The sequence below is a fragment of the Osmerus eperlanus genome, chromosome 14 (assembly GCF_963692335.1).
Source record: "Osmerus eperlanus chromosome 14, fOsmEpe2.1, whole genome shotgun sequence".
NCBI classification, from domain to species: Eukaryota; Metazoa; Chordata; class Actinopteri; order Osmeriformes; family Osmeridae; genus Osmerus; species Osmerus eperlanus.
Genome location: NC_085031.1, coordinates 7,599,092 through 7,626,407, shown reverse-complemented (window position 1 = coordinate 7,626,407; position 27,316 = coordinate 7,599,092). Strand labels below are relative to the sequence as shown.

The following is a 27,316-nucleotide window of genomic DNA, read 5'->3' as shown; positions in this document are numbered from 1 at the left end:
AGATACAAACTCCACACAGACAGGCCTAAAAGATGGCCTACCTGTGCACTGCCCCAAGCAAACCTTGGACCTCTTGCTGTGAGGTGATCAGATGAATGTGCACTCAGGCAGACACATAAGAAAAAAGGGATAATTGAAAACATGTTTATTCAGTACATGTAATAACTTAATTTACAATTAAATAGAGAAATAAACAGCTAAAACACAAATGACCCTTAAATTTAAAACAACAGCCAGTAAAACTGAAATTAAAATACTATCATTTGTAAGGAGGTTTTTCCATAAAATTTGTTCAGAAGTGTTAAGACATTACAGAAAATTGTCCAGGTTATTCTGTTTTTAAATCAATGAACAGCAGCCATGAGTTAAAATACTTCCTGTGGATTAGGAATCTGCAAGAAACAAATACATACAACATGAACAATTTTTTTCTTTACTGTATTATGCCTTAATTGACTGAATTATCATGAACAGATCAATGCATTCAAGACTAAGTAGGATTAGATGTGAATATCGACAACATGTGCATGTGTAACTGGTGTCATCGCATCGCTCGTCAGTATTGCTTCCTCCCTTTCTTGCCCAAACTGGGGTTCAAACTAGGGTCCTCTTGACTCACACATGCAATGATGAACTCTCAAACAACGCTTTAGCCAGCTACGCCACCAAAAAGCTAGCAATTAGATGCTGCTTATACTGAGGAGCGAGCCATAACAAATGCAACTTAGTTACATATGCAGACACACTCAAATTCTGTACCATGACCTACCAGGCCTCTTCCAAGAAGGTGTAATGTGAGGGATAGAGGACTGATCCAGACCGCCTGAGAAGTGCTGAGGAGGAGAGAGATCGAAGGGCAGGAAAGAGAGATTTAGACACTAAACCACATTTCTTTTCAAATCCCAATGGGCTTGAAAATAAAAGAATAAAAGAACGTAATAGTTTACTGATACCTAACCAATTCAAAGTTGTTGTTTTTATCAGCAAATTCAAATGAACACATTGTATTGGAATATTGAAAGTCATGTCCCAGCAAGAGCTGTAGTCCTACATCATGTTGCTCTAAAATTTCTGTGGCAACTTTATTAGTAAATTCCGCGAAGGCACTTGTACTGACATGTCCGATGCGAGTGTTTATGTATCTCACAGAATGTGGGTTAAATATAATAATCCTCTATTGAGGCTCCTTGGTGATGTTTTTCTAAGGCTTGTATTACAGTTTCTCAGTCTCTGGTGGATTTCTCAAATCACAACTGAAATTCTCAAGAGTACATGTTCAAACACCACATCGAGTCACTTGTGAACGTCGTAAAAGCAATTTATCCTTCTTTTGAACAAATTGCAAATGCTGCCTGCATTATCAATGGCTCATGTTAATCAAAATAATAATAATACATTTTATTTTTACGGCGTCTTTCTCGGCACTCAAGAACAACGTACAGAGGTACAAAAAGCATTAAAAGCAGCAGAAAAATAAAGAATAAAATATCTTATGATATGGATCCCTGTAGAAAAGTCTAATTGATCACAATATCTCACCTGTTGCACATGCTGAATCTCCCGCATAGCCAGCCTTATAGATGGGTACAGCCTGGGAAATGTCCTCTTATTATCACCCTCACCATCATCCCCCCCAACACCTCTCCCCTGCTGGAGTCTGCCCTCCCAGCTCTCTCCCTGAGCTTCCATCCTATGTCTGCGGTCAGAGATCCGCCGAAGGACCGGAGGTCGGTTGTCAGAACTAGGATTTTGACTTGGGGGCATAAAGAGACGCTGAAACTCCTGGTGGATCTGGTCTGGTCGGGATTCTTCCTCCAACTCCTCCCCAGGCTCGAGGGACCGGTAGAAGGGGTGAATGCCCTTCAGCTCCTCGTAGTCTGGCTCCTGGTCACACATCTGGAAAAAAACACATGAACAATTAATAGTTGTTGATGTCATTCTAAAATATTTCAAATTAGTATGGTTTTGGTCCAAGAATAGACTGTATAAACACACAGCACACACCATAACCGTGTGTATAGTCTAGTCTAGTCTAGTAGTAGACCCCACCTGTCCACAGGGGCAGGTGAGCAGTTCCATTAAGGGCTTGATGCCAGTGTGGTTGTGGTATTCCACCAGGTCAGGCAGGGAAGGGTGGGCACGGTCCTCACCCAGGATCACATACTTCCCATTGGACTGCATGTCAATCATGTAGTGTCTGCAGCGGTTCTCCCCTCTGATTGGACACAGGAAGAAGTCACATGTCATGGGGTAAGAGGGTTTGGTCCCAAAAACTTTTTAGGAGTGTTTTTGACAGTGTGTGCGTTACCTTTAGCCTTACCTGTATGACAGTGTGTAACCCTTTCGGCTTTGTCCCACTCGGATCAGGAAACAGCCGACAGGCTTGTCTGTCAACAGGTCCTCAGATTGTCTATAAATCAGACACACCGACCAATGACGGTTAAAACTAAACAGCAACCATGAACTGTCTGTTCACTGAATTCTCACACCGAATCTGAAGAACCCGGTGGAACATTTTTTATTTCCTGTGTTAATCAAAATCAGCTATTACCTCATAATCTGTTCAATCCTGTCTTATTATCCATTCATTTGTATGTATTGCTACTGTAACTGACTGTGTTCTGATGACAGTCACAGTTCTATGATCTAGTATCCGCCTGCCTACAATAACATACAGCTATAGGCTGTACGTTCTTTGTTTTTCCCTATTCACTATAAACACTGTCCTCTGGCCTTCAGCGCAGAGAGAGACATGATTGAGATCAAAGCCTGGTGTTCATCTATTGTCAGAAATCCGGTTCTCTCCCAATTTGCAGATTGCAAAATACTTATAAAATCCAGAACTCACCTGAACGGTCATTCCGTTAATAAAGAGAGAGACTGAACCCTTTATTCGTCACCCCCCACTTTGTCTCTCACCTGCGTGTGATCATGCCATGGAACCAGCCGGGGAAGGCTCCGTCGCGCATCACCTTACGTGCCTGCGTCTCCTTAAACCAGCGAATGGTGTTCCTCCTCTTTGTGCTCCTCTCCCTGGCCCGCTCCTCTATGCTCCCTGCCTCTCCCACCAGCTCAGCCATGTGGGTGTTTAACGGGTCCAAAGCATTGTCGAAGGGAGTGGCCTTAGTGAGGGAGAATGACCGATATGAAACAAAACAGACAGAAGAGGAAGACATTGAATAGAAACTCATGGAGGTTGATGTGATAGGTTAGGATGTCATTCTGAAATCACAATAATGGAACCAAAAGTTGTAAAGGGTGGAAGTGGCAAGCCAGTGGTTGAGAATTACATGTTGATATGTTACACCACCACACTGCTATTTTGATCTTAAATCTTGTATCTTAACCACAGTCTCAATCTCAACTCACCTCTAACATTTTACTGCGGGGTCGAGGGACAGGTGCAACCTTGGGTCCCCCGATCCCAACGAGGATGGAGCGAGGCTTTGGCTGGGGCTTTTTGCTCCTGGGCAGGGGGACAGGTGGGGAGGCTGGTCCTGGGAAACACACACAGGTAGGCAACAAACCATTCAAACAACCCCTGACTACAAAGCTATTCTATTTTTGTTATCGATACTACCAATATTCCTGATCACTTCCTCAGTGATACAGATATAGAACACAAGTGACAAATATACACACAGAAAAAAATGCATGAAGAGATGAGAAAAACAGCATGAAGAGAGGAAAAACTAGCAGAAGAAAAGAAAAAAACTCACTCTTGTTCTCTTGCTCCATTTCCAGACGCTTCTTTATCTCCTCCTCCAGCAATATTGTACTCCTCCTCTCCTCCTCCTCCCTTGCTTCCCTTTCCTCCCCCTCTCTTTGGGCCTGTCTCTGTTTGCGCAATTCCACCAGCAGAGCCAGGTAAATCCTCCTGCAGCAAAAAGTGCGGTAGTCTGCAGAAAAGAGACAATTTATAGTTTTGTTTTTGCTTAAAAGAAATTGAGTGGACAGTTCTCTGTTAATCTGAAGTGCCTCCCATACAATCACAGATAATAAAATGGACTCTGCGGGATCTTTGAGTTTTAGTGCTACTAGCAAGTGCATGAGTACATATTGCCGTTTGTACCACCATTGAGTCTTTAAGTCTGCCAAGACTAGATGCCAGGGTAACATTGTGTACTCAGATTCAAAAACAGTCTCTCTTTGTGCAATCATGTCCCATCGTGTGCTGTTTAATTAAAGTGTTCACTATAATGTACACATCAGAAAAGAGATTTACCTTCAGGGTTCAGTCACAAAGCCAATAAAACTACACTGACTGGTTTCAGTGTCTGACTGGCAGTTGAGCGCTTTTTTGCCAAACGATAAACAAAGCCATGAACGTATAAGCTGAACTTTTGCAAGTACATACCTGTACACAGTATGACATTTGTTTCTAAAAAGTACATTAATATTAATCATTACAAGCATATTTCTAAAGATTTGCATTCATGTCAAAAGCATTGCATCTATTGGCAAAAGGGCAAAAGCATGCTCCATGGCAGGGCTGACAAACTTTGCTCCTGGAGAGATCCTGGAGACCCTTCTGTAAAACCTTTCACCCCAACCCCAGTTGTGACAAACATGATTACGGTTGTCAACCAGCAAATTATTAGAATAGGGTGTACTGGATTTAAGTTCAAATGAAAACTTATAGGACAACAGATCTTCAGGGCAGGGTTGGTCAGCCCTGTTCTACAGTATTGAAAACATCATGTGCTTGGGAGGCTCATTACTTTTCTGGATGATGAGGGCTGCTCTGCCCAGTCTCTCCAGCAGCCTGGCCAAGTCGTCCTGGTGCCAGTGCTTAAAGAACAGACGAGACGAACTGCCGGAGCATAGAGAGACAGAGGAAGGAAAAAGAGAAGATTTAATAAATAAATATAAATACTAAAAGTAGCATGACTTCTTATGTAGTGCAGAGGATTGGTGCAGAGGATTACCTCCTCTCCTCTAATTACAGGGTTATTGTAAATTGTGAACCTTGACAATAAACTGACAAGAAATCTATGTGCAGCAACGCTTTTGTAAGACATTCCTAAAAGAGTCAGCTGCTGACACATGTAACTGAAATCTAACAATTCAATTTATACCCAAATTAAATCCCAACATTAAATAGGTGTGGAGGGCATTCTTACCCACACTTCCAGCCATGGATCTCAGTAGTATTAAGAATGGACATGCAGCTGAGGAAAGAACAATACAAAAAAAGGGTCAGGTAACTTTGAGACCATTCTTCTAGATATGAAATAGACAACTGTATTTTGTGTTCAACTAAACAAAGTGCACTGTGAAAAGGTAAGCCTCCATGTTTTAGTTTAGGCTACCATTACATCCTCACATTTCCACAAAATACAAAGAGTACATATATCCTTATGTATTAAATAACGAAGGGCGTACCTTTCTTTGGTAAGCGGTAAATCAGGTTTTACTAGCAGGATGTTGTACCTGGAGGAGAAGGAGACTCAGTGTGATAACAAACCTGCAGGTCAGTGTTACACCACTCATGTTACATACACAGAAATATATAACTCATTCTCACTCATGCACACAGATACACACCTCTTTGCAAATTCTTGGAAGGTGGGCCGCCAACAGAATCCATCTCTTCGTATCCTGATGGTCTCCATTAAGCCATTATATCTCAACTGCAAAATAGAATATGTGTGGTTCACATCAATATTACACAAGAGCCACTGGCACTTACTAAAATTTCTGCACTGATTTCTTCAGCACAACACTGAAACCACCGCTCATATTTTGCATTCAATTTCCATGCACCCATTTATGAGTGCAATGCCAGTTCTGAACAGCAGGTGGCCATGTAGCACAGTGTCAATTCAAACAGATCAGAAAGCAGCTGGGGTCGTCTTATTTTAACAAGTGCTTAATAAAGAGTAAATAACATGCCTCAAATCAGCGACAAAGACACATGACACTTTTTGACCGACGCGTATTAAAGCTGTAAAGCTGAATCAGGGGTACATGACTAAATTATAATTGCATTCTCATGCGCTACAGATCTTGAAAAAACAATGTGAAGAGTATCTAATACTTTAATAAGTAGAACTGTAATAACAATAATAATAATACTACTTTAATAAGAAGAACTACAAAATAAATATTAATTGAACCGCTCAAAGACTTTACAGGACCTCTAACGCCATATATGTCACTAATAGACAACACCCCTACAGGCTATACACTATAATGTTTAGAGAACAATGTCCCCTCTTCACTGTGTTAAGGATGAACCTCCTGAGGCAGAATTCCATTGACATTAACAGACAGCCAGCCAACCGGAAACCCTGTGACCTAGCAAGCTAGCGGCCTGTCTGGCTTACCAGCCACTGATTACTTTCCTTACAGAGCATAGTGGAATCACAACTATATGGTGGAGCGCCCTACACCCTCACGGTTGGTCATAAAATATTTTGGAAGAAACCAGGTAAGTCTAGTAGTTTTAAAACTCAACTATGTTGAGAATGAAAGAACATGTATCAATAAAGCTAGAATATGTACTTAATTGAGTCATTAAGACATTTGATGTCGGTCATTACAGTACAATGGGACAAGACAGACAGCTCAAAAACAAGCTTCACCCGTCCATCAGGTTAAGCTAAAATGCCACTGAAAAATGGCCCTGGTTGCTGCTTAATCCACCTCTACAGTATAATTTGGAACTTGAAATATGGCCCCTTTAATGAAGCCAAGCCCATGTATTGTACTGTTGTATAGTAATGGTATTCTAGTGAGGATTGGTGTTGTAATGTGTTTTGCTCCTCACCTGGTCCATGACTAGCTTGCTGTCCACCTCATCTGGCAGCTTACTGCCATTGGGTTTGATACAGCGAACAAAGTGAGGATTGGCGGCAAACATTTTCTCCATCAGCACAGCCAAGGAATGCTAGAGAGATGCACAGGGTTTCATTATCCATGATTCTCTGCAATTGGAGGCATGTGATGGAAATGCAAACTTGCTTATGGCTTTGAAATCTGTGAGACTGATTTGCTTTCATTCCTGTCATACCTTAAACTGAGCCCCTACAGAATGTTTCCTGGTAGAATTGAAGTTGTCATCCTCTTTCTGTAGCAGCTAAAAGGAAACAAAAGCAAGATCCGTTTATAAAGAAACAAGGAAGTTAAGATAACCCCTGATGCCTACTTACTATTTTCCAGCCAGTCTGAGTTCTACTACACACACACACTATCATATGATGATTTCCTCTGTGAAATGAGACCAACAAAAGTGCCCACCTTTGCTTTGCGTGGCATCAGAGTCCCTGTTCTGGATATGGTGGCTGAAAAACACATTGAATGTGAATCACACGTGATTCGAGTTTAAGACACCAGACTGACAAGAATTAAAGTTTTAGCAAAGAGCAATAATAAATTATACCTCTGGTCTACTGGCACACACATGCATGGATAGTAGTGTATTATAGCATCATAGTACTACAGCTAAACATACACAGTTCTAAATTAAGGGGAACTATCAGTACAATACTATTTTCAATAAGTAGCCTTTAGATATTGAACTCTGAATAAAAGTAATCCCTTCAACTTCTCCTTTTCACCTGCAAAGAGCACACTGAGGAGAGGAGTAACACTGTTGATAAAGAGGCCTCGGATACTGGCTGGAATAGTGTCTCGGTTCTTCTCCAGGAAACCCATGCCGTTATACTGGACCTGAGGAAAGGACACACACACACAAATCACTGAAGAACAATACCACACAACAAATGATTTGAACACAAATATATTGTTACCTTGCAAAAGTAACATGCATTTTTTTTGCATTTTTCCTGACCGTCTAGACATTATACAATACCCCATACTGTATATTGACGAAGAAGAAAATAATTTATGATAACAAAATACAGAAATATCTCATTTGCAGGGGTGTTTCCCCCAAATAATACAATAAAAATGATTTGTTGTAGTAGCAAATGGTTGTCACCTTCCCGGCATAGTGCACCACGGTGAACAGTGGGCTGTGACTGCGCACCAGTTCGTAGTGGGGACTGCTTTTGAACTTGCTGTTCAGCTTCTCCACAAAGTTTTTATCTGAGGCCTAACAAAGAAGAAGTAAGATGGTGGTAAGAGTGTCCGTGTAAATCACTCTTTTGTTCAAATGAAAACACAGTCATATTTGCATGCCACGCTTTGTTTGGAGGACATTTTGCAAGGTTACCTGAGGGAAGGCACTCTGCTCGTCCAGGAGAGACAGTATGCCGATGGGCTTTGTGAGGAAGAGGTCCTGCAGGGAGAGTAAGGGACATGATTTAGGGTACAACAGCAGCTGGTCACAGACATTTGGTGACAACCAATGAAATGCATGCTAACTTGAGCGAACCAAATTCAACAAAAATTCAAATGTCTATCATGTGGCTTCAGCTAAGCTATGGAGAGATAAAATAGTTTTTGCCAAATTATACAAGTGTCTCCCCTCTAGATACAGATAACTAACATACAAACTTATGGTATGTTTGCATATGGCCTCTTCTGTGTCTGAACTGTAAACTAAATCATACTGTCAGCAGAGAGACAGAAAAGCACAGTGGTTTATTAGTAGAATGACAGAAGTTGCAACAGAACAAGAAAAGAAATGAGGTGCAGATGAGTGTATGAGAAAGGAAACATAAGAGGTGAATATAAAGATGGTGTTGAGCATCCCTAACCAGTATAGGTTTGTTGTCTTTAAAGGCGATGTTCTCCCATTGAATCCCTTCTTCTTTGTATTCATTCTGTTCCATCAGGAAGATATGCTGAAGAGTAAAAAACACCATGACATGGTTATGCTTGACCCAAAAGTAAAGATATTAACTAACATCCCCTTTTCTGATTAACATGTTCTAGTCCAAAACAGAGGGTCCAAAGAGGTCTGATGCAGTAAGAACATAGAGGTGGGTTAGGGAGTAAGGATACAGCTGGGTGTTATTACTGTCTGGCCTGTTTGTACTGTAGCACATGCATTAGTGCAGTGGTATAGAGCTGACTGAAAATGCGGGTACTTAAACAGCATTTTTCTGTGGTGATTAATGGCAGAGGTGAAGATACTTGTATAATGTTGATGTATATATATACGCGTACACACCCTGTACCTAACCTTAAAACTACTAACCTAAAAAGCATCAAAATCTTCTCACACACACGGCCTGTGTTACCCGCACATTTGTGTTAGTATTTTAGGTCAATAGCTTTTGTTTAAGAGTTTGGGTTGTAACATATCTTTTCAAGTCCTTCTAAAATGACAGTTAAAGCATGCATGCCTGGGCCCCTTAATAACAGGGCAACTTCCATCTGCTGCTTCTATTTATACTTACATGGTTAAAGAAGAACTGCAACTGTTCATTTGCCAGATTGATGCAAAGCTGCTCAAAACGGTTTACAGCAAAATTTTCAAATCCAAAAATGTCAAGAATACCTGGAAAAAATATAAATTTTAGTGGAATATCTACATACTGAAAAAGAAACCTTTTAGAAGGTTTATAAACTCACCTATTTCATGCATCTCAAGATCAACATTTGGAGCCAGAAGTTCGTTGATCTTGCTGACTATCCAACCAAACACTCTCCCATAGGCCACTTTAGCTATAGAATCCCTAGCATCTGTATTTGCAAAAACATGAACAAAACTTAAAAGCAGCATGTGTGACAAACATGATTTACATGGCTTCTCAATTGGCAACTTAAGTTGAGAAAATTCAGAAGTTTTTGGCATGGTAGAGACAATTTGTCCATAGTTTGTAAGTTATTTATGTGAGACATGCCCCCAGACAATTATATCCTAGATTTTGCATGTATCCATCTAGACATGCAGAACACAAATTATGTCAAATCCAGAAAGAAAAACATTAAAAGCTATGCAAATACCATCCCATTACCCTCTGGGATCAGTTTCACAAAGGAACTGTGCTCTCGGGCAGCCCTAGTGACTAGGGCAATTGAATCATTGAGGGTCTGTTTTAAGTGTACTCCTTTAACGTGCTGACATTGAAAAGACTCTGTCTTGGTTCTCACCTTCAGCTTGCTGCTGGTTATGAAGTCTTCGGATGACCTCACCTCGAGTCATGGTCAGGGTACAGGTCAAACTCCTCAGCAGCTCCTCCTCCTGAACCCCAAACTGACCCTGGGGGCCCAAACACACGCACGCACACACGACTGTCAACAGACTCCCTGAGCTCTTTCCACAATAAGGAAGATGATGTTAATTCACAGCATGTTGCACTGCCTTGCTATTACTGCTAACAATATCTGACGTTATACAAAAGTTAGTTCCGACCATGTAATTTGATTGGACAAGAGGCATTCCAGTGTGGATATTTATCAATAACAGGATGCCTTATAACTATGGAAACCTTTACCCTGCTACTTCTAACTTGAGGTTGTGCATTATTGTTGAATATCAGCACGGCTGCAGTCACCTGCGGCCTCGCTTCTACGACCCAATCACAGATCTGCTGATATTCATCAATAATGCAATCCCTCATGTGATATTGCTTAATTAACTACTGCCTTGTACTGTGACAGGCATTACTTGTAAGGAATAGAATACACACTGTGCAACAGTTTACCCTGAGAGAAGTAGGAACAAAGAGCCCTCAAACTTTCTGGTGACTCATTTTACTGCAACATTGTATATTATTTTGTATCATCATGTATATTTTGTATTATGCTTGTCAATACAGCTATAACAGCCATTTCCCCCGGGATGAAGAAAGTACTAGTGAACTCTCTCTCTGACTAGAATATGTTAATCATCCCTACAAGATGTCAGATGGCTGAGCGGTTAAGGAATCGGGCTATTAATCAGAAGGTTGCAGGTTTGATTCCTGGCCGTGCAAATGACGTGTCGTTGGGCAAGACACTTCACCCTACTTGCCTCGGGGGGGAATGTCCCTGTATTTACTGTAAGTCGTTCTGGATAAGAGCGTCTGCTAAATGACTAAATGTTACAACGAAATGCAAGGAGTGGACGAGGGCTGGCTGATCCAGTTTAATCTTAGAAGTGTTGTTCACAGTTATTCTCTCCCAACACAGCCTTGTGACCTTTAATGGCTATTATGTCTTATCAGACCAAGCCAGATGAGGCTCAAGCTCTGCTTTAAAAAGGGTGTGGATGGTAGAGGGGGAAGGGCAGTGATTCATTAATGGTTGTAGAATGGGTTTCCGATCAGGCATGCACATGGTTACCTGTTAAATAGGGTTTCATGTTTTCTAGCGCACTATACAATAGCTGATGAACACATTCACAAAAACGTGAAAAAGGTACACTATGAAGTATATGTGCTAAATAGACAAATGGGTATGTACATCGTTTGCACAAATACATTTCAGATGGAAAGATTATAGATCAATATGCGGGTAGAGGACTGTAACAATTAAATCAACAATAATCTTTACCCAATGTACAGTCAATGTAAAGTTTTTTGTTGGTGTACTCTACATAAACACACCCCTCTGGCTTTCGAGCACACACCCTTCATTCACTGCATGACTGCTGCAGATGACGAATATGTCAAACAGAAACCATCCTCCCTTTATCTAGCACCAACCTTTGAATCATCTGAACATTTCACAACCAACCATATACTGTCGGGTAAACTGTGTTGTTATGTATAAAAACATGCACTACCATTTGGATCAACATTTTAAGAGGAAGTGATGAAGGCAAAAACATAGAGGGAACATCATTTATGGTCTGTAAAAAGTTAGTTATTCTAACCAGGCCAATAAAAAACAGGAGTGTCTGATAACAAAAGAATGACAAATGTAATGGGAGAATAAGTAGCAATGACAGGACTTAACCTTCCTAATCAATCCAAAAATCTTACCAAATCATCCCATACAGATCCAAAGAGAATTGAGAAGAATATAAACTATCCCAACAAGTTTACCCCCCACCCACCCAAAACATACCAACTTAATCCAAATAACCAACCTTAGTATCCCAACCAGCCTAAAAGAGCCAGACTGACTGAAAGTTGTAGAGCGTGACTTACAGCAGTAGCTTTGAGCCAGCCCCTGGACTTGTCTGTGACCTTGACACCGTCTGTGTCGGTGGGTTCAAACATAATGTTGCCTAGAGACAGGATTCCTGCCAGAATGGTCATCATGTCCACCTTCTCCTGGATAGATGACAAAATACAGATCTTTCATTTGTCAAGCATATCAATCATTCAAGGAAATCAATGGACTGATTCACTGTTTTCGGAAATACAAAACTGTCAATAGAAAAAAACAAAATAAAGATTTGGCAGATTAGAAAATAAACTAATTGTCCTCATTCATCAAAAACAATTCACCTACTGCCGCTCCTATGAGGAAACTACAAACACACCAAGGAAAACATAGTACAGCATGTACAAAGGTACATAGTACCGTACAATTCGGCAATTCATTTGTGTAAACAGTGAGGATTGTAATACCCAGTTGTCTGAGGTTTTACCTGTTCCTCGAAGCCCACCATATCCATGGCGTTGCAAACCTCGCGATACTTCTTGTTCCACCTGCTCCCCATAGCTTCAGAACCGAAGCGGCCGTCCAGATACCTAACATATATTCTGATTTGTTCATTTTTGTACAGATTCTATAGACAAAAAAGTATCACTTCCAGACAGCCAACAAATATATACAAACAAACCTACACAGGCATGTGAACAGTAGTAGACGTACGCATACCAGGGTTTCCCGCAGAAAATGTGTTAGTTAAGGTGGTAGGGTGGGGTTTGCCGTCAGACCGGGGGGGGGGGGGGGGGTAGTTTGTGCGATAGACTAATGCAGAGAAGGGAGACTGGCGTTTTGGAATGGAAGGGAGAAAACAGGACAGAGTAACACGGCGGATATCGCTATTAAAAAATATTTTTTTGACGACGTAGTTAAGGCGGCAGGCGTGTTGCTTAGGCGGCCGCCTTAACTGAAAAGTGCTGCGGGAAACCCTGCATACCACAGTCTTACAGAACTTTCTATGATGCATTCACACAGGCTTCCTTTCTAATACTCTACACGAGGGTACATGTAGCAGCACAAACTACCATCAGCTATCGGTGATGGACGCAGTGACAGTTGACAACATTTTGAATTTGAAAAATGTGCTCCTTTCGCCCAACCCTAGGCTGAGACCCACCTGTACTGTGTAGGATCCAGAAGTCCGTACATCTCCTTGTCATCTGGTGAGATGCCTGCAAGCATGAAGTAGAAGATATGGAAGTTCTTCTCTCCTTCATCCTGGTGGACCACACGAGACTTCTCCAACAGATACTCGTTGATCTTGGCACCTTTTACTGTTGAGACAGAGACAGACACAGTGACGACAAATACAATAAGACTACCAAGGGAGAAGAAAGCTTACACAACTGGTAGGCATACACACAGAGCTGCTCACATATGATCAACACAAGGTCCATACACAAATATGTGACCCACCTGAAGAGTTGTAGAAGCGCAGCTGAATGTATTTTCCAAAACGACTGCTGTTGTCATTCATGACCGTCTGGGCATTGCCAAAAGCTTCTAGAAGAGGATTCACCTAAGGATGACAAAACACAACATTATTAAAGTAGAGGAACTCAGATGGTTGTCGACCGGAAAAGGGTGGAGTGCAATCTCCGGGTCGGGGAGGAGATCTTGACCCAAGCAGAGGAGTTCAAGTATCTCGGGGTCTTGTTCACGAGTGAGGGAAGAATGGAGCGCGACATCGACAGGCGGATCGGTGCGGCATCCGCAGTGATGCGGGCTCTGCATCGGTCCGTCGTGGTGAAGAAGGAGCTGAGTCGAAAGGCGAAGCTCTCTATTTACCAGTCGATCTACGTTCCTACCCTCACCTATGGTCACGAACTGTGGGTAGTGACCGAAAGAACGAGATCGCAAATACAAGCGGCCGAAATTAGTTCTCTGCAGGGTGTCCAGGCTCTCCCTTAGAGATAGGGTGAGAAGCTCGGTAATCCGGGAGGGGCTCAGAGTAGAACCGCTGCTCCTCCGCGTCGAGAGGAGCCAGCTGAGGTGGCTCGGGCATCTGATCAGGATGCCTCCTGGACGCCTCCCTGGTGAGGTGTTCTGGGCACGTCCCACTGGGAAGAGGCCCCGGGGAAGACCCAGGACACGCTGGAGGGACTATGTCTCTCGGCTGGACTGGGAACGCCTCTGGGTCCCCCAGGAAGAGCTGGTGGAAGTGGCCGGGGAGAGGGAAGTCTGGGCCTCCCTGCTTAGGTTGCTGCCCCCGCGACCCGACCCCCGGACAAGCGGCAGATAACAAACGAACGAACTCAGATCCTAGTACTATGGCTTGAAATAATTGTCTGGAGCCTAGTAACATGGCTGGAATCTTTTTTTAAACACAGTGAAACGCTTATGGAAACACTTGAACAAATTGATTTAAATATAAATGGATCAACTTAGTACAACCTATGGAGTAAATATAGTCCATACTCTCCGTCCATCTGGAAAGTGTTACAGAACCCTCTGCTGTCACTCCAGTGGGTTCAGAAACAGCTTCTTTCCCTCAGCTGTCCACCTTCTGAACTTGGGACTCAAGCGCTGACCCCTCTCAGTAACCTTCCTTTTTTTATTGCACTACACCATTTTTACATTTTAACTACTTAATCTGTACTTCAGCACATGTTTCTTGCCTCAATATACTGCACTATTAAGGACAGATGATAGAACAGTAATGTGTCTGAAGATATTGCACACCATCTTTTCACAAGTTGAACCAGTAACACAGGATTTCCTCTTAACTGAAAATGTGTGGAAATGTTTCAACTGGCCCTATCAAAGCTAGTTTATATGGGCCAGGCAACTGAGCTTGGTTCAGATCAAAAGAACACAGAAAACCAGTAAACAGTAGGTGGAAATGTAAAACTTGAAATTGCAAAAAGGCCTACTCCCTAATAGCTCCACTTTACTGGAAGAATGTGTCCTGCTAGCCACTCCTTCTGTGACTTTGTGCTAAGGTACGCAAGGGATGCACTGGTTCCACCTGAAGGAGGGCTCTGTATTTATTTATATATACTGATTACATGCAATGATGGAGTTCAAGTCTGAAATGCCTAGTGTTCCCTTGAATTAGCTGGAAGACATTCAATTAGGTCTAGGATAGTATTTGGCTACATACTAGCTGTACCTCAGATTAATTAAATGATGTACTCACCATCTACATATAGGCTGTAGATGTAGTGTGTGTAACACACACACACACACACACACACACACACACACACACACACACACACACACGTTCCTGACCCCAGTGCAGTGTAGTTCACAGCCATGGAACAACTCACTTCAACTGGAGTTTAAATGCATTTTCTAGGAAGAGCCATTGGAATTTTCCACACTTCCTCAAGTTTTAGGGGGCCCACATCATCTCCTCTCCTACTGAGAATTTCTCCTGGCACAAAATCATGCGAAAATGAAGACTTGAGTCATCGGTAAAGTCAGAGTATTTACCAAACACAAACAGGGAAGCTATGGGATGTAAAGACAGAAGCAAAAAACATTCTGTTTTGAAATATCAAGTCAGTATCTAGTGGTTGAAAGGGGTTAGAAAAATTGCTATTGGTTGACTCAGAAGAGTGATAGGTTTGAGTGTTAGGAACAGCTGAAATATAGAGATCTATAGGTTCGAATTGCATTTGAGGTTCAAAGGGGCTAGAATAATCTCCCTTTCCTCCCAATGGGTTGTCGCCAATCTATCAAAAATCCAAGGTTATTGTTGTTTGTATTACCTTTTTTATGGGAAATGTACAGAAAGACATGAGATAGGAGAATAGTACAAGCCTTAATCCATATAAACTACTTTGTTTACATAGCCTTGGAGCATACTTTGAGCTAAAATTCCAGACAGAAAAAGACAGGGGCAGTTCCGTTACATCTCATCTAGCAAATCTCCATAGCGTCCAATTTCCTTCTAAGGATAATACAATTTCCTCTTTACAACAGCATAAATAGTTCAAAAGAAAAAGCACAACCGCAGGTTCGTAAAACTAAGCTAATTTTTTTACATTAACCTAATCGGAGACTATTACAGTTTTTCACAATTGTTAACACACAAAAAGCAAAAATTTGGCACAATTTTCACAACCTTAACTTCATGTACCAATTGCTCGACCCAATTTGGCACTACTTCACACTCCCTTATCTGCATTAGACTCTGACTTTCCTTGTTTACACACTGATGTCAGTTACACATCACCTTGTTGTCAAAACACTACACACAATGTTCAGTTGTTGCACACACTTCTCAAGTAAAGTCTCAAAGCATCAACCTACAACACACAAATATTCAAATCTCTAAACACTCAGGTCTGGTGAGCAATTTGCGATCAGGACTGCAGCATATAAAGGGCCTTGAGCCTCTGTTTTGTTTGGTGAACAATGGAGAATTTAGAACATATCAACAACCAGAGAAGGAGAGGGGTAAGAGTGAGAGGAGGACAAGGAAGGAGAAGAAGGAGAACGGTGATATCTAATGAGATTTGGGCCACTGTGGTAGACCATGTGCTCAACCATGGTTTGAGCATGAGGGAGGCTGGCCAGAGGGTCCAACCAAATCTCAGCCGCTTCACAGTTGCTGCTATCATTACAAACTTTAGAATGGAGAACAGGTGTGAATTATATTTGCCTTGTGTACTGAAATACTGCATATCAATAGAATACAGTGTGCTCACTGTATTTGTATTTTGCAGGACTGAAAGAGAACCACACCGTGGAGGAAGAACATGCACTTTCACAGCCGAACAGGAGACTGACATTGTGAAAATGGTTCGTGAAAACAACACTATCACACTCCGACAGATACAAACCAGGATCCTGACTGACCATGCCACATTCAGAAACATCCAGACCGTCAGCCTCTCTACACTGGACCGTGTTCTCCGCAGGAATGCCATGCGGATGAAACAAGTGTACAGGGTCCTAGTCGACCGGAACACAGACCACATCAAGGAGTTACGGCAAGAGTTTGTGCTTGTAAGTCCCATACATTCAGCACTGACATTGTCATTCATATGGTGTGTTCCATTTCTAGAATTGTGTTTTCAATTTTGCACTACTGTGTGCTGTGAATGCTAGTGTGCAGCAAACGCTTATTGTGTGTACTGTTATGAATGGTATGTGTGTTTCATTTGAAAATATGGCTGTGTGTACCAAATGAGAACAGAGTTGCATGTTGTGAACAGGCAAGAGATTTGATGGCAAAGAGTCATCTTGCAAATGGAGTGTCAGGTTTAGCATTTTGTGTGTGAGGTTTTCAGTTTTGTGTGTGCAGTTTTGAGAAAGCCGTTATTGTTTTGAGAAACGTGTGTTAACAATTGTGAAAAACTGTAACAGTTTGGTATTGAACCTCAATAATCCTTCCACCAAACACTCCTTGGTTGGCTGCTTAAAGTCAATGAACAAACTCTGCTTGTAATGTAGAAAAATGCATTCCTGGACTAGATGACGTTGAGCACGTTACAACCTGTAAGGCAGTGCTACAAGTCCAACCAGAAAATCTACTTGAGAGTAAAGGCAGTACAAACATACAGGGTTGTCATAAATGAATCAACATTTTGGGATATGACGTGAATACAGCTCAGTGGTAGAGCAGCTGACCACAGATCAAGACACACCCACGCCTTACTTCACAGGCCTGAGAAGCGTGTAGTATTAGTGAACTAAAGTTAACAAACATACACAGACTTGTAAAACTGACAAACACACCATAATCTCACATCACACCAGCCTGCTCCCTAAAGTACTATTGATATTACTTACCAATGTTGTAAATTACTTACAACATTTTGGGATATGATGTGAATACAGCTCAGTGGTAGAGCAGCTGACTACAGATCAAGAGGTACACCCGCCTTACAACCAGCCTGCTCCCTACATTACTATTGATATTACTTACCCTTATAAAGGGTAAGAGGACTACATTGCTGCTTGGTTATTCTTCATTTTTATACAATATTCTACCTGTAGTATCTGTTGTTCCAGTTGGGAGTTGGCCTTACATAACTCCATGATCTGTCGGAGCAGTAGCTTGGTGCTCTCAGTCTTTCCAGCTCCACTCTCTCCACTGTAAAAAACAAACAAAACAACAACACATACATTTAAAATACTGTATTGAAAAGAAAAAAACATGATATCCACAATGCCATGCTAGCTAGGCCTGAACATGCTTGTTCACAAACAAGTTGAGACTGCTACTGATCCAGGACTGGAAATAATTTGGCAGCCAAATTACCAGAGCCATGCATGCTTGCCTACCAAGCTGATAAACAATTGATATTAATTCACCCTAAAAAGGTTTTTTGCATGAGGCTCACAAATGTGCACATGCTTTCTTGTGTGTGTACAAACATGTTTAGAATACTTCTTTGGGAATACGAAAACACATGGCCTGGGGCAAAATGTGATATGGTTTGATTCCAAGGCCATGGTCACTAATGTGTGGGAGTCATTTCCCCTAACTGATAACGTATAAAGCACAACACAATTTTCTTCCTAACTGTGTTCAGAGGTTGTCGGAAGTTAGACAGAGCCAATATCAACTAAGGGGAATAGGTATATAAAAAACAAAACCTAGGTATATGCATATACTTTGAAAAATTGTTAATAATGGCTGAAATAAACCCACTACTACAACCACCACTACATTCTTTTATCACCAATGGCAACTATCGCTTTAGCCCGTTACACACCCTGAGTGGCTGACCGGTTCATTGGTCAGTGACATTGTTGTTACCCAGGGTGACAGGGCCCATTCAAAGGCTGCTGGAACCAAGAGGCCAGTGTGCTTTACACACAATGGGAGAAAGGCTAAATAACCCAGATGTATGGATGGAGAAAAGTACACACGTGTCTTTGTTTATGCAACGTTAGGGTCAACCTATCCTATCGCCCAGACAGAAACTGGAGGCTGCCCACAAAAAAATCACAAAGGATGAGAAGACTTTTTGTAAATTAGTTCAGTAGACTTGGTTGCTGGTTAAAAACAACTGCCAATTTGGAATACTAACTCATTGAAATCTTGCATTTATAGCTACATGTCACTAAATAATTGTTTTCCCCCCCAGATAGAAATTCCCTGCAACACTTCTGGAAAGGGTTTATAACCTAAGCTGGCCCCCTTATATTTCTGGCTTGCAGTGCATAAATGCAGTCGTCCCCCTCAGAGGTTTGTGTGGTGAGAGAGTAAAAAAATAACTGGGCTCTGAGATTAGGGTTAACATGAACTAGGGTTAACATTTGCAATTTTACAAACTGTGTTTTAGAGTTTTGATACTGCTGCTTATTTTGATCATTACATGCTCATTTACAATTAAGTACAACAAATACCAGTTTTGAAGCCAGAAATAAATTATGTGTGTGTGTGTGTGTGTGTGTGTCTATATATATATATATATATATATATATATATATATATATATATAAATAAATAAAATACTTTCACCTTTGACAGCAGGCTCTAAACTCTTCACTGCTGCTAAATCCATTGAGCTGAACTTCCTTTCCTCAGCCATGTTTACAGTGGTTGTGCAGTAGGTTTATGCAAGGGCAGTGTTTCAGTGTAAGCTACATCCTTAGGGAGATATTCACATATTACAGTGGAAAACCTCTGCTTGATTCTGGAGTCACATGTAAACCAAAACAAGCCTCCCTCCTACAGTGGAAAAGTAATTATGGTTTCATAAAACTGCTGAAATATCATTTTAAGGATTTCTTTTTTTCCTGTAGACGACATCTTGGATAGGTTACCACCCAACAATTATGAGAAATGTAGGTTGCTAATAAGTGGTGGATGAAGAGTGGTAGAGAATGAGAACAAGACAGCAAGGGAAAGTGGAAATGAATGAGAATAAACAGATGGTGATGAAAAATACTGGTGCAACCAAACAAAACTCAATTTAACCAGGCACACAAGAAAAACTGTGTTTCCTCAACAACTTATTCAGACAATTGCCTATTCAAGATGAAAGGTCATGCTGACATGACAAGACTGGTGTTTGTGACCACAAAAAAAATAATCCACTGACAACATCTTCATAGAGCAGACCTGCAAGTTCTTACTATAAATCATTTATTGTATCCATCCATATGGTGAAAGAAAGGAGGGTCGCATTGTTTTTATAATGCTTTAACTGAGATTAAATGGATTGCATAAGCCTGGGCTGGGCAGGACATAGTTGCATTGGTTTGAGTATTCTTCACATTATCATACTGTAGCACCCACCTGATAACAATACACTGGTTCTGTGGTTCTGTGGCCAGACGTCCAAGCATGGACTGGTAGGCTCTGTCTGCCACAGCGAATATGTGAGGTGGTAGTGAACTTTTCTCATGGCACTTGTAGCTCTCTGACACCTGTGGCCAGATTCAGGCAAGATTTTAGGGAAGGAAATAAAACTAGCACTTTTCATTTGTTACACAATTAGTCTCCCTATAAAATACAGAGAACTGGGAAAATGTTGTTCAACAAAATATACTGTAAAGTGTGGATGTATATCCCTGACAAATGCACTCCTACAGGGCAGGAATGTTTGATTGCAGACAAAAGGGAGAATTAGCCTTGTCAGACTGAGTCATGAACAGGCCAGCCTTGAGGAGAACCTGCCAGTCCAACTAAACCAGTCTTTGTCTTGTGGGAGTACTTACTTTTTTCTCATAAAGAGGGAGGTATTTAAAGGGATTGATGGCCACCAAGATGTCCCCAATGTAGGTCTGAAGAAGGGCGGCATGATAAATAAATAAATGTTAGTTTACAAGCAACAGCTGAAATCTTTTATATTCTTCACAAACAGAAAATAACCCCTTGGTGAGATTCCAGTAAACCCTCACTAAATATTGGCTGAAACTGCACCTACCAAAACAGAGATAAAAAAAAGCTTTGCTTGGAAGAATTTAGCAACGGTTTAAAAGCACTGGGAGCTAAACGCAATAGAGGCGCAATCATGTAGGCTAATCATATTGCAATGAACCGGTGTTTGGTCAAAAAGTATGTGCAGATCTAGTAGCTTTTCTTTTTACCCATCTCTCAAAGCCATCATGAATGGCACTATGAAACAAATACCAAGACAGGGCACATGGTCTATAATTTGCCTTGACGTGGAACGTACGACACTTGAAAAAGAAGAGATAATTTAGTAGACTACTAGTATCCTATGAATGCAAATCTCAAATCTCAACCTCTAACATTTAGCTATCGTCGCAGGATATGAATGTCTGTCTTTCAAATGTGGGTGAAACAGCAGAGTTCACGTGAAATTTTAAGCCTAGCTGTTTGTTCACTCACATAGATGCGATCTTGATTAAAACGTCGAGTCAGGGACTCCAACAAACTCTTCTCATCTAAGTCCGACAAGGCTGCCAAATCTTCACAGAGCGACTCCTCCATTGCTTAAATTTAAGGAGAATTTAAAACACGCTTGCTAGGCTTCAGAAATGTTCCAAAACTTGACTGAAACCATAAGCGGACCATTAAGCCCCTGCTTGTGGAACAGCAGCAAAGTTTAAACCGCAGTGACCGACTGTATGCTGCGTATAGTGTCACATTCTGTCTCCTTCGGAACTGAAAAGCTAAATTGCAAAAGGTTTGTTTGTTCCCGCCCCTTTCTTACAGACAGAGCGCTTTAACCAATTTCTTCCAACTTCAAATTTTAATCCAAAAGAAATCCAAAATAATGCCTACTAAAAGCTTTCATTTACTTGTGTATTAATTCATGATTAAATAGCCTACATGTTTTGATAGACGTCGACGGATGTTTTTTGTTTTATGGATGTAGGCTATTATAAAAATAGTATGATGAAAACAATTCAGTGAAACATTATGTGTTTATCTATCAGCAAGGTAAAGTTAGTTTATTTGACATTCAACATTCGTCTCACATTCGGGAAAGCTATTTTGCAGCATCGCGTTAAGGACCGGGTTTAAACTACCCATACAATTTAGAAAAATGAGGACATGATAATGTAATCAAAATGATGATAATATTTCTATGAATATAAAACCTCAAACGGACACCTGAGTATTCTATCAATGTCTGGTATACTTCCACAACCTTTACTTTTTCAATTACGTTTTTCTTAAATGATAGAAAATTACTAATCTCTGAAATAGCATGAAATCCTCGTTAATCGTAATAACTTTTTCAAACTTTTACTGAAAATTCTCAAATATAGGCTACACCAGATTATTCTAATAATGTCTGACCTACTTCCACATTATTTACTTTTTCAATTAGGTTTTAAACAAAATGATAGAAAATCACAAATCTCTGAAAATAGCATGAACTGAAAAAGTAAAGGGTGTGAAAGTAAGCCATTATTAGAATAATCTGGTGTATATTTGAGATTTTTTGACACAAATTTGAAAAAGTTGTTAAATTTGGCGAGGATTTCATGCTATTTTCAGACATTAGCGATTTTCTATTATTTGTTTAAAAACGTAATTGAAAAAGTAAAGGGTGTGGAAGTAGGCCAGACATTACTAGAATAATATGGTGTATATTTGAGACTTTTCAGTACAGATTTGAAAGAGTGATTACGTTTAGCGAGGATTTCATGCTATTTTCAGAGATTAGCGATTTTCTATCATTAAAAAATCAACGTAATTTAAAAAGTAAAGGGTGTGGAAGTAGGCCAGACTTTATTAGAATAATATGGTGTCAATTTGAGATTTTTTAACACAAATTTTAAAAAGTTGTTAAGATTAACAAGGATTTCATGCTATTTTAAGGTATTAGCGATTTTATATATATTTCAAACGTAATTGAAGAAGTAAAGGATGTGGAAGTATACCAGACATTGTTAGAATACTCAGGTGTCCATTTGAGATTTTATATTCATAGAAATATTATAATAGTCATAATATTTTATGACTATAGTTTAAACCCGGTCCCTAAAGCGACGCTGCAAACTAGCGTTTTCCGAGACGAATGTTGAATGTCGAATATGAAACTAACTTCACCTCGGTAGGTCAATCATCATTATGGAGGACCATTGTATGAAGTGTAAAGGCTATTGTTTATTTTATTCATGTAATATTTCTAGCAATATTTTATATTTCCCAATTTGTTAATCAATTGCCTAATTAATTTCTGCCTTACCATTTTAATTTAATAAGATTCATACTAACTAGTGCTAAGTGCCTGTGATGCAGTCGGTGATGAAGATGTCGGTGAAACACACAAACCAGGGGCGATTCTAGGATCAGACCTTTAGGGGGGCTCAGCCCCCAATGAGAATGTGACATCTGCGTCATGAAATTAACTACCTACTTCTTCTCTCCTCTTCTGAAAGGTGCATGGCAACACTGGATATTAAACCTGTTTAAAGCCCTTTGAACCTGTTATTGTTATTGTCATCTGTCACTAACAGACAGAGGGAATCAGGTGGCTGAGCGGTTAGGGAATCGGGCTAGTAATCTGAAGGTTGCCAGTTCGATTCCCAGCTGTGTCAAATGACGTTGTGTCCTTGGGCAAGGCACTTCACCCTACTTGCCTCGGGGGAATGTCCTGTACTTATTGTAAGTCGCTCTGGATAAGAGCGTCTGCTAAATGACTAAAATGTAACAGACACTTTTGCAAACTCTTACATTAGAGCACGAAAACTTATTTAAGATAATAATAATTCATAATAATTCAATTTTTTTAATGTTTTATTATTATTTTTAGGGATGCTGGGATTACATTTAGGTGTGCTTGAGCACCCCTAAAAAGAGTCTAAAATCGCCACTGACACAAACACTGATTCCTGGAACTACAGACAACCCACAACTGACCGAGGAGGCTAAACTTGTATGCTCGTTTGCGCCTCACTATATCCATGCCTCAAGAAACCAACCGAAGAGGCTAAAGTGGAAGGAATAGTGTTCTTGTCCTATAACTTTTGCGGCTCGTTTCAACACCGACAACCGACCGAGGAACACCTGAACTATTTATAGGCCTATATGAAAAAGATTATAGTCAAGTTTCGAAAAACATATTTACTTTTGTCCTTTGTACAGTACAGACCAGATCAGAAATAAATCCATCCATTAATATACTGACAATTAAGTATGTGTATCATGTCATTTCCAAATGGTATCAATATGTTTATGCTACATTTCAATCCATTGCTTCCAGACACCAGTTTCAACTTCAAAACATCAGCATGTACAAAATCTTTTATGTCTAGTTTATAAGTTAAACATAGATCTATGCTCTTAATTTGGCTCATAGTCTTAACAGTACAGTGTATAAATAATTTCCTTCAAAACCGGCATGTCATATTTGTATTCATAATAAACAAAAACTGTCTTGACAAAGTTTAGAAATACCAAAGAGATTGGTGATAGCATGTAAAAATTATTCTCTAGTTCATTTCAATGTCCGGCACTGGCTGTCTCTTTCCTCTGTTGTCTTTCTCTTTCCTAGAAAGGAGAGAAGGTTGTCTGGTTATTTTTTTACTCTGTCATCTGAGTGTCAAGAGTTACTATTAAATTACATTCAAACCAATTGATTACCAAATCTGTATCTGTTCCTGTATTGTAGATTGCATACAGTATAAAAGCAAATGTGAGTTCCCTTCCCTTCCTTTCTTAAATGCTTTAACCCTTTAAATATTACTAAAACATCTACTTTTCTTACTTTTGTTTGACAACAAGAACAATAGAAGCGATCACAGCCACTGTGAAAACTACTCCTCCCAGAATTCCCACAATCAAGCCTGAGACAAAGCAAAAACAAAAGCAAGGATTAAGATTTCAAAAATAATTAAATGTTCAAATTCACATATAACCCTAACCCTTGAGAACAATTTAAACTAACCAAATGTATCAAATTATATCATTGAACCCAATCACATTTGTATGTTCAACCATTTCATACCTGCATCAGTGGTGGCCTGATCTGGGTTAGGGATTTCCCCAGCCCCAATCCTTCCTGCTCGTGCTGTAGAGAAAGAGGACACCTCATTTCAATTAGTACAGACAGGAAAATGTTATCCGTGGTCATGGTGAGACTTCTTGTGGATTAAACAGGAACTGCACAACTGAGCAACTGCATGGCCAGGGGGAAGGGGCTGAATAATGTGGGTTTATTGCAGTTGCCCAACCCTGTTCCTGGAGGGCTATGATGTGGGTTTCCGGTTGGACAGCCCTGGTACAGCAGGGAATTGTGCGAAATGGGTGACTTATGCAGAATAACTTAATTGGAAAGATTGCAATTTTTTCATTGCAAATACCTCAATACATTTGTTTACTTAACATTCAAAATACACCAAAACCCCTTTTGTTTACCTCACAGTACTCTATTAGTCATTTACATATTTTTTTCAGTACATTCTTAATATGCTTATATGCTAATATCATATATTAGTATATTGTCATATAGTAATATACACACTATATGACAAATATTGGTAACCAACCCATGCAGATACTCTGGCAATCCTCTCTGGTCTCAAAGCGGTTTCCATTGCCCTGGCAGCCTCCGTAGATGAATAGACGACAGTTCTTCTCCTCTTGGCTATAGTGGTACCTCAGGAGCATGCCGAAGCAGCTGCCTTGGTCTACTACTAGGTTACATACAGCATCTGGGAGAAAAGGAAGAACAGGAAACATGTAGATTAAATTGACATTGACCAGTACTTGAAATATATAAACGGTGTGGGAAACTGTAAATAAGTGCAACTGTAATGCCTTAATTTAAAATTATAAGTGAACCTCATACAAAGGTTTATAAATGAACAAACAATTTTGCGGCAAAAGAAAAAATAGTTCTCAACTAAGACTTTAGTTAAATAGTATGATATTAATTTTAAAAACAATCTTGGTAAAACATTGAGTTTAGTTTACAATTTCCTTTATCATTTACTGCAAACAAAAAACATAAATCAATGTACAGGTCAAAATCTAAAATGCGAGAAGTTTGGTACGTTAACTTCCTTCCCGCCTTCTTACTCATTAAACCTCACTTCTCACAAAATGGCCACGGGCATGGCTAGGTGTCTGCCTACCTGAAGCTGGGTACAGATCATTGTACTTGGAGGAGCAAGACTCCATGCAGTCTCTGTCGTTGTGAAATCGGTTGTCATTCCCTCCCTGTCCTTTGTAGAAGAAAGGCATGCATAATCCAGTACTGTGGTCATAGAAGTACTGCAGTTTAGACTGTTCGCCGGTCCCTTCTTCCATTTGCTTACTGCAGTTTGGGTCTAAGAGAAAAATGGCTGTTAGTCAGCATCATAGGAGTGACAGAGGTCATTCAGGCATGGTTTACTAGATACAAATGTTAACATCCTAAGCTTTTTTTGTGGTCTTTGTTCTAAAAGTAGCCTTCTGCACCTGTTTGACACATCAGTCCTCCATACATTCACCCAAATAGCAAAACACAAACAAAATAACAACTGGGTAATCAAACACAGAATTATGACATCATACTAAATATGACAAAACAAATATATAATTGATCATGTTTTGTATCTATGTAAGCATTCTAAGATGACAAAATCTGAAAGTAAGAAATTAAACATTTAATTTTAAAATCTTACTATTACAATAACACAATGAAAGCAAAGCCACAAGGTACTCCAGACAATGAAAAAAAAGTTTAATAAACTTACTTTCAGCTGAAGTCATACAAAGTGTTACACCAAGTAATAACAATTGAAAGTAGATTTTTGCCATCGTGTTGCCGTTGCTAGAACCAAATGTAAGTTTACCGTTGAGGTAAAAGTGTCTCTCTTTTCAAATCCTACTCTTGTTAGTCCAGGTAAGTTCTGTCCTTTGGACCCCTTATCAAGGATTTTAGAGTTATACGACAAGGGAGTGTCTCTCTGTCTCTTCCCTCTGACTTCATGGTTTCTATCATAAAACATGAAAATGACTGACAGTATCGAAGCAATAAAGCAATGGTCTTTATTGTAGTTCAGTCAAGTTCAAACGAATCCATACAGTTCTCTATTCTTTGTCATAGTAGTTGAGGAGCAAGAAACAAACAAAATTAACAGTTAAACTTATGAACCAGTGCTTTCACTTACAACATCATCATAGGGTTAAGAAACTTTCCACATATGATTTATGTAAATGTAAAAATATTCACCAGAATGAGATTTTGCTTTTATGATATCATAAGTGACTATGATGTGGAGGTTGAACAAGTAGCCTATTTTGAGAATTGTAGTTGTGATCTGAGAAATGTCAGTACCAAACCTGAAGAACTGTCATCATTTGCTGCATCACGGGCACTGAACTATTTATCTATAAATCCAGATATCTGTGTGTCACCCACATCTTACTGCATCTTTACTGTGCCCTATCTATCATTTTAGGAAGCTGTGTGTGTGTGTCACCTACTTCATCACAGGCACT

At 40.1% G+C, this 27,316-nt stretch overlaps 2 protein-coding genes across 2 annotated transcripts; both read right to left on the bottom strand.

Annotated features, from left to right (window-relative positions):
* Positions 1–133: 133 nt before the first annotated feature.
* Positions 134–21,546, bottom strand: LOC134033755 (myosin-IIIa). The gene is made up of 30 exons (XM_062478032.1): positions 21,263–21,546; positions 20,626–20,691; positions 20,204–20,334; positions 17,944–18,046; positions 13,414–13,516; positions 13,115–13,271; positions 12,437–12,539; positions 11,991–12,116; positions 10,009–10,117; positions 9,487–9,597; positions 9,312–9,412; positions 8,667–8,753; positions 8,180–8,245; positions 7,946–8,059; positions 7,563–7,674; positions 7,243–7,286; positions 7,016–7,081; positions 6,773–6,892; positions 5,548–5,633; positions 5,386–5,433; positions 5,124–5,171; positions 4,722–4,813; positions 3,720–3,899; positions 3,370–3,497; positions 2,920–3,122; positions 2,321–2,410; positions 2,050–2,215; positions 1,540–1,896; positions 770–833; positions 134–392 (listed from the first exon to the last, which is right to left on the bottom strand). Exons 1-30 carry the CDS (start codon positions 21,362–21,364, stop codon positions 385–387), a joined length of 3,291 nt encoding a protein of 1,096 aa, XP_062334016.1. The 5' UTR covers positions 21,365–21,546; the 3' UTR covers positions 134–384.
* A 2,387-nt stretch (positions 21,547–23,933) lies between these two features.
* Positions 23,934–26,727, bottom strand: wu:fb59d01 (uncharacterized protein LOC322379 homolog). Its single transcript, XM_062477999.1, has 6 exons — positions 26,569–26,727; positions 25,966–26,160; positions 25,378–25,542; positions 24,837–24,899; positions 24,597–24,675; positions 23,934–24,379 (listed from the first exon to the last, which is right to left on the bottom strand). Exons 1-6 carry the CDS (start codon positions 26,630–26,632, stop codon positions 24,322–24,324), a joined length of 624 nt encoding a protein of 207 aa, XP_062333983.1. The 5' UTR covers positions 26,633–26,727; the 3' UTR covers positions 23,934–24,321.
* Between the last annotated feature and the right edge of the window lie 589 nt (positions 26,728–27,316).

Bases quoted from the DNA above. Each gene is read 5' to 3' on its own strand.
- LOC134033755 (XM_062478032.1), bottom strand. From the start codon at position 21,364: ATGGAGGAGTCGCTCTGTGAAGATTTGGCAGCCTTGTCGGACTTAGAT. The intron at 5,434-5,547 runs GTGTGTATCTGT...CTTCTCCTCCAG, and splicing joins TTCCAAGAATTTGCAAAGAG to GTACAACATCCTGCTAGTAA. The intron at 2,216-2,320 runs GTAAGGCTAAAG...GTGTCCAATCAG, and splicing joins GGTTACACACTGTCATACAG to AGGGGAGAACCGCTGCAGAC.
- wu:fb59d01 (XM_062477999.1), bottom strand. From the start codon at position 26,632: ATGGCAAAAATCTACTTTCAATTGTTATTACTTGGTGTAACACTTTGT. The intron at 26,161-26,568 runs GTAAGTTTATTA...TTTTTCTCTTAG, and splicing joins TTGTATGACTTCAGCTGAAA to ACCCAAACTGCAGTAAGCAA. The intron at 24,380-24,596 runs GTAAGAAAAGTA...TCTCCTTTCTAG, and splicing joins GTTCTTGTTGTCAAACAAAA to GAAAGAGAAAGACAACAGAG.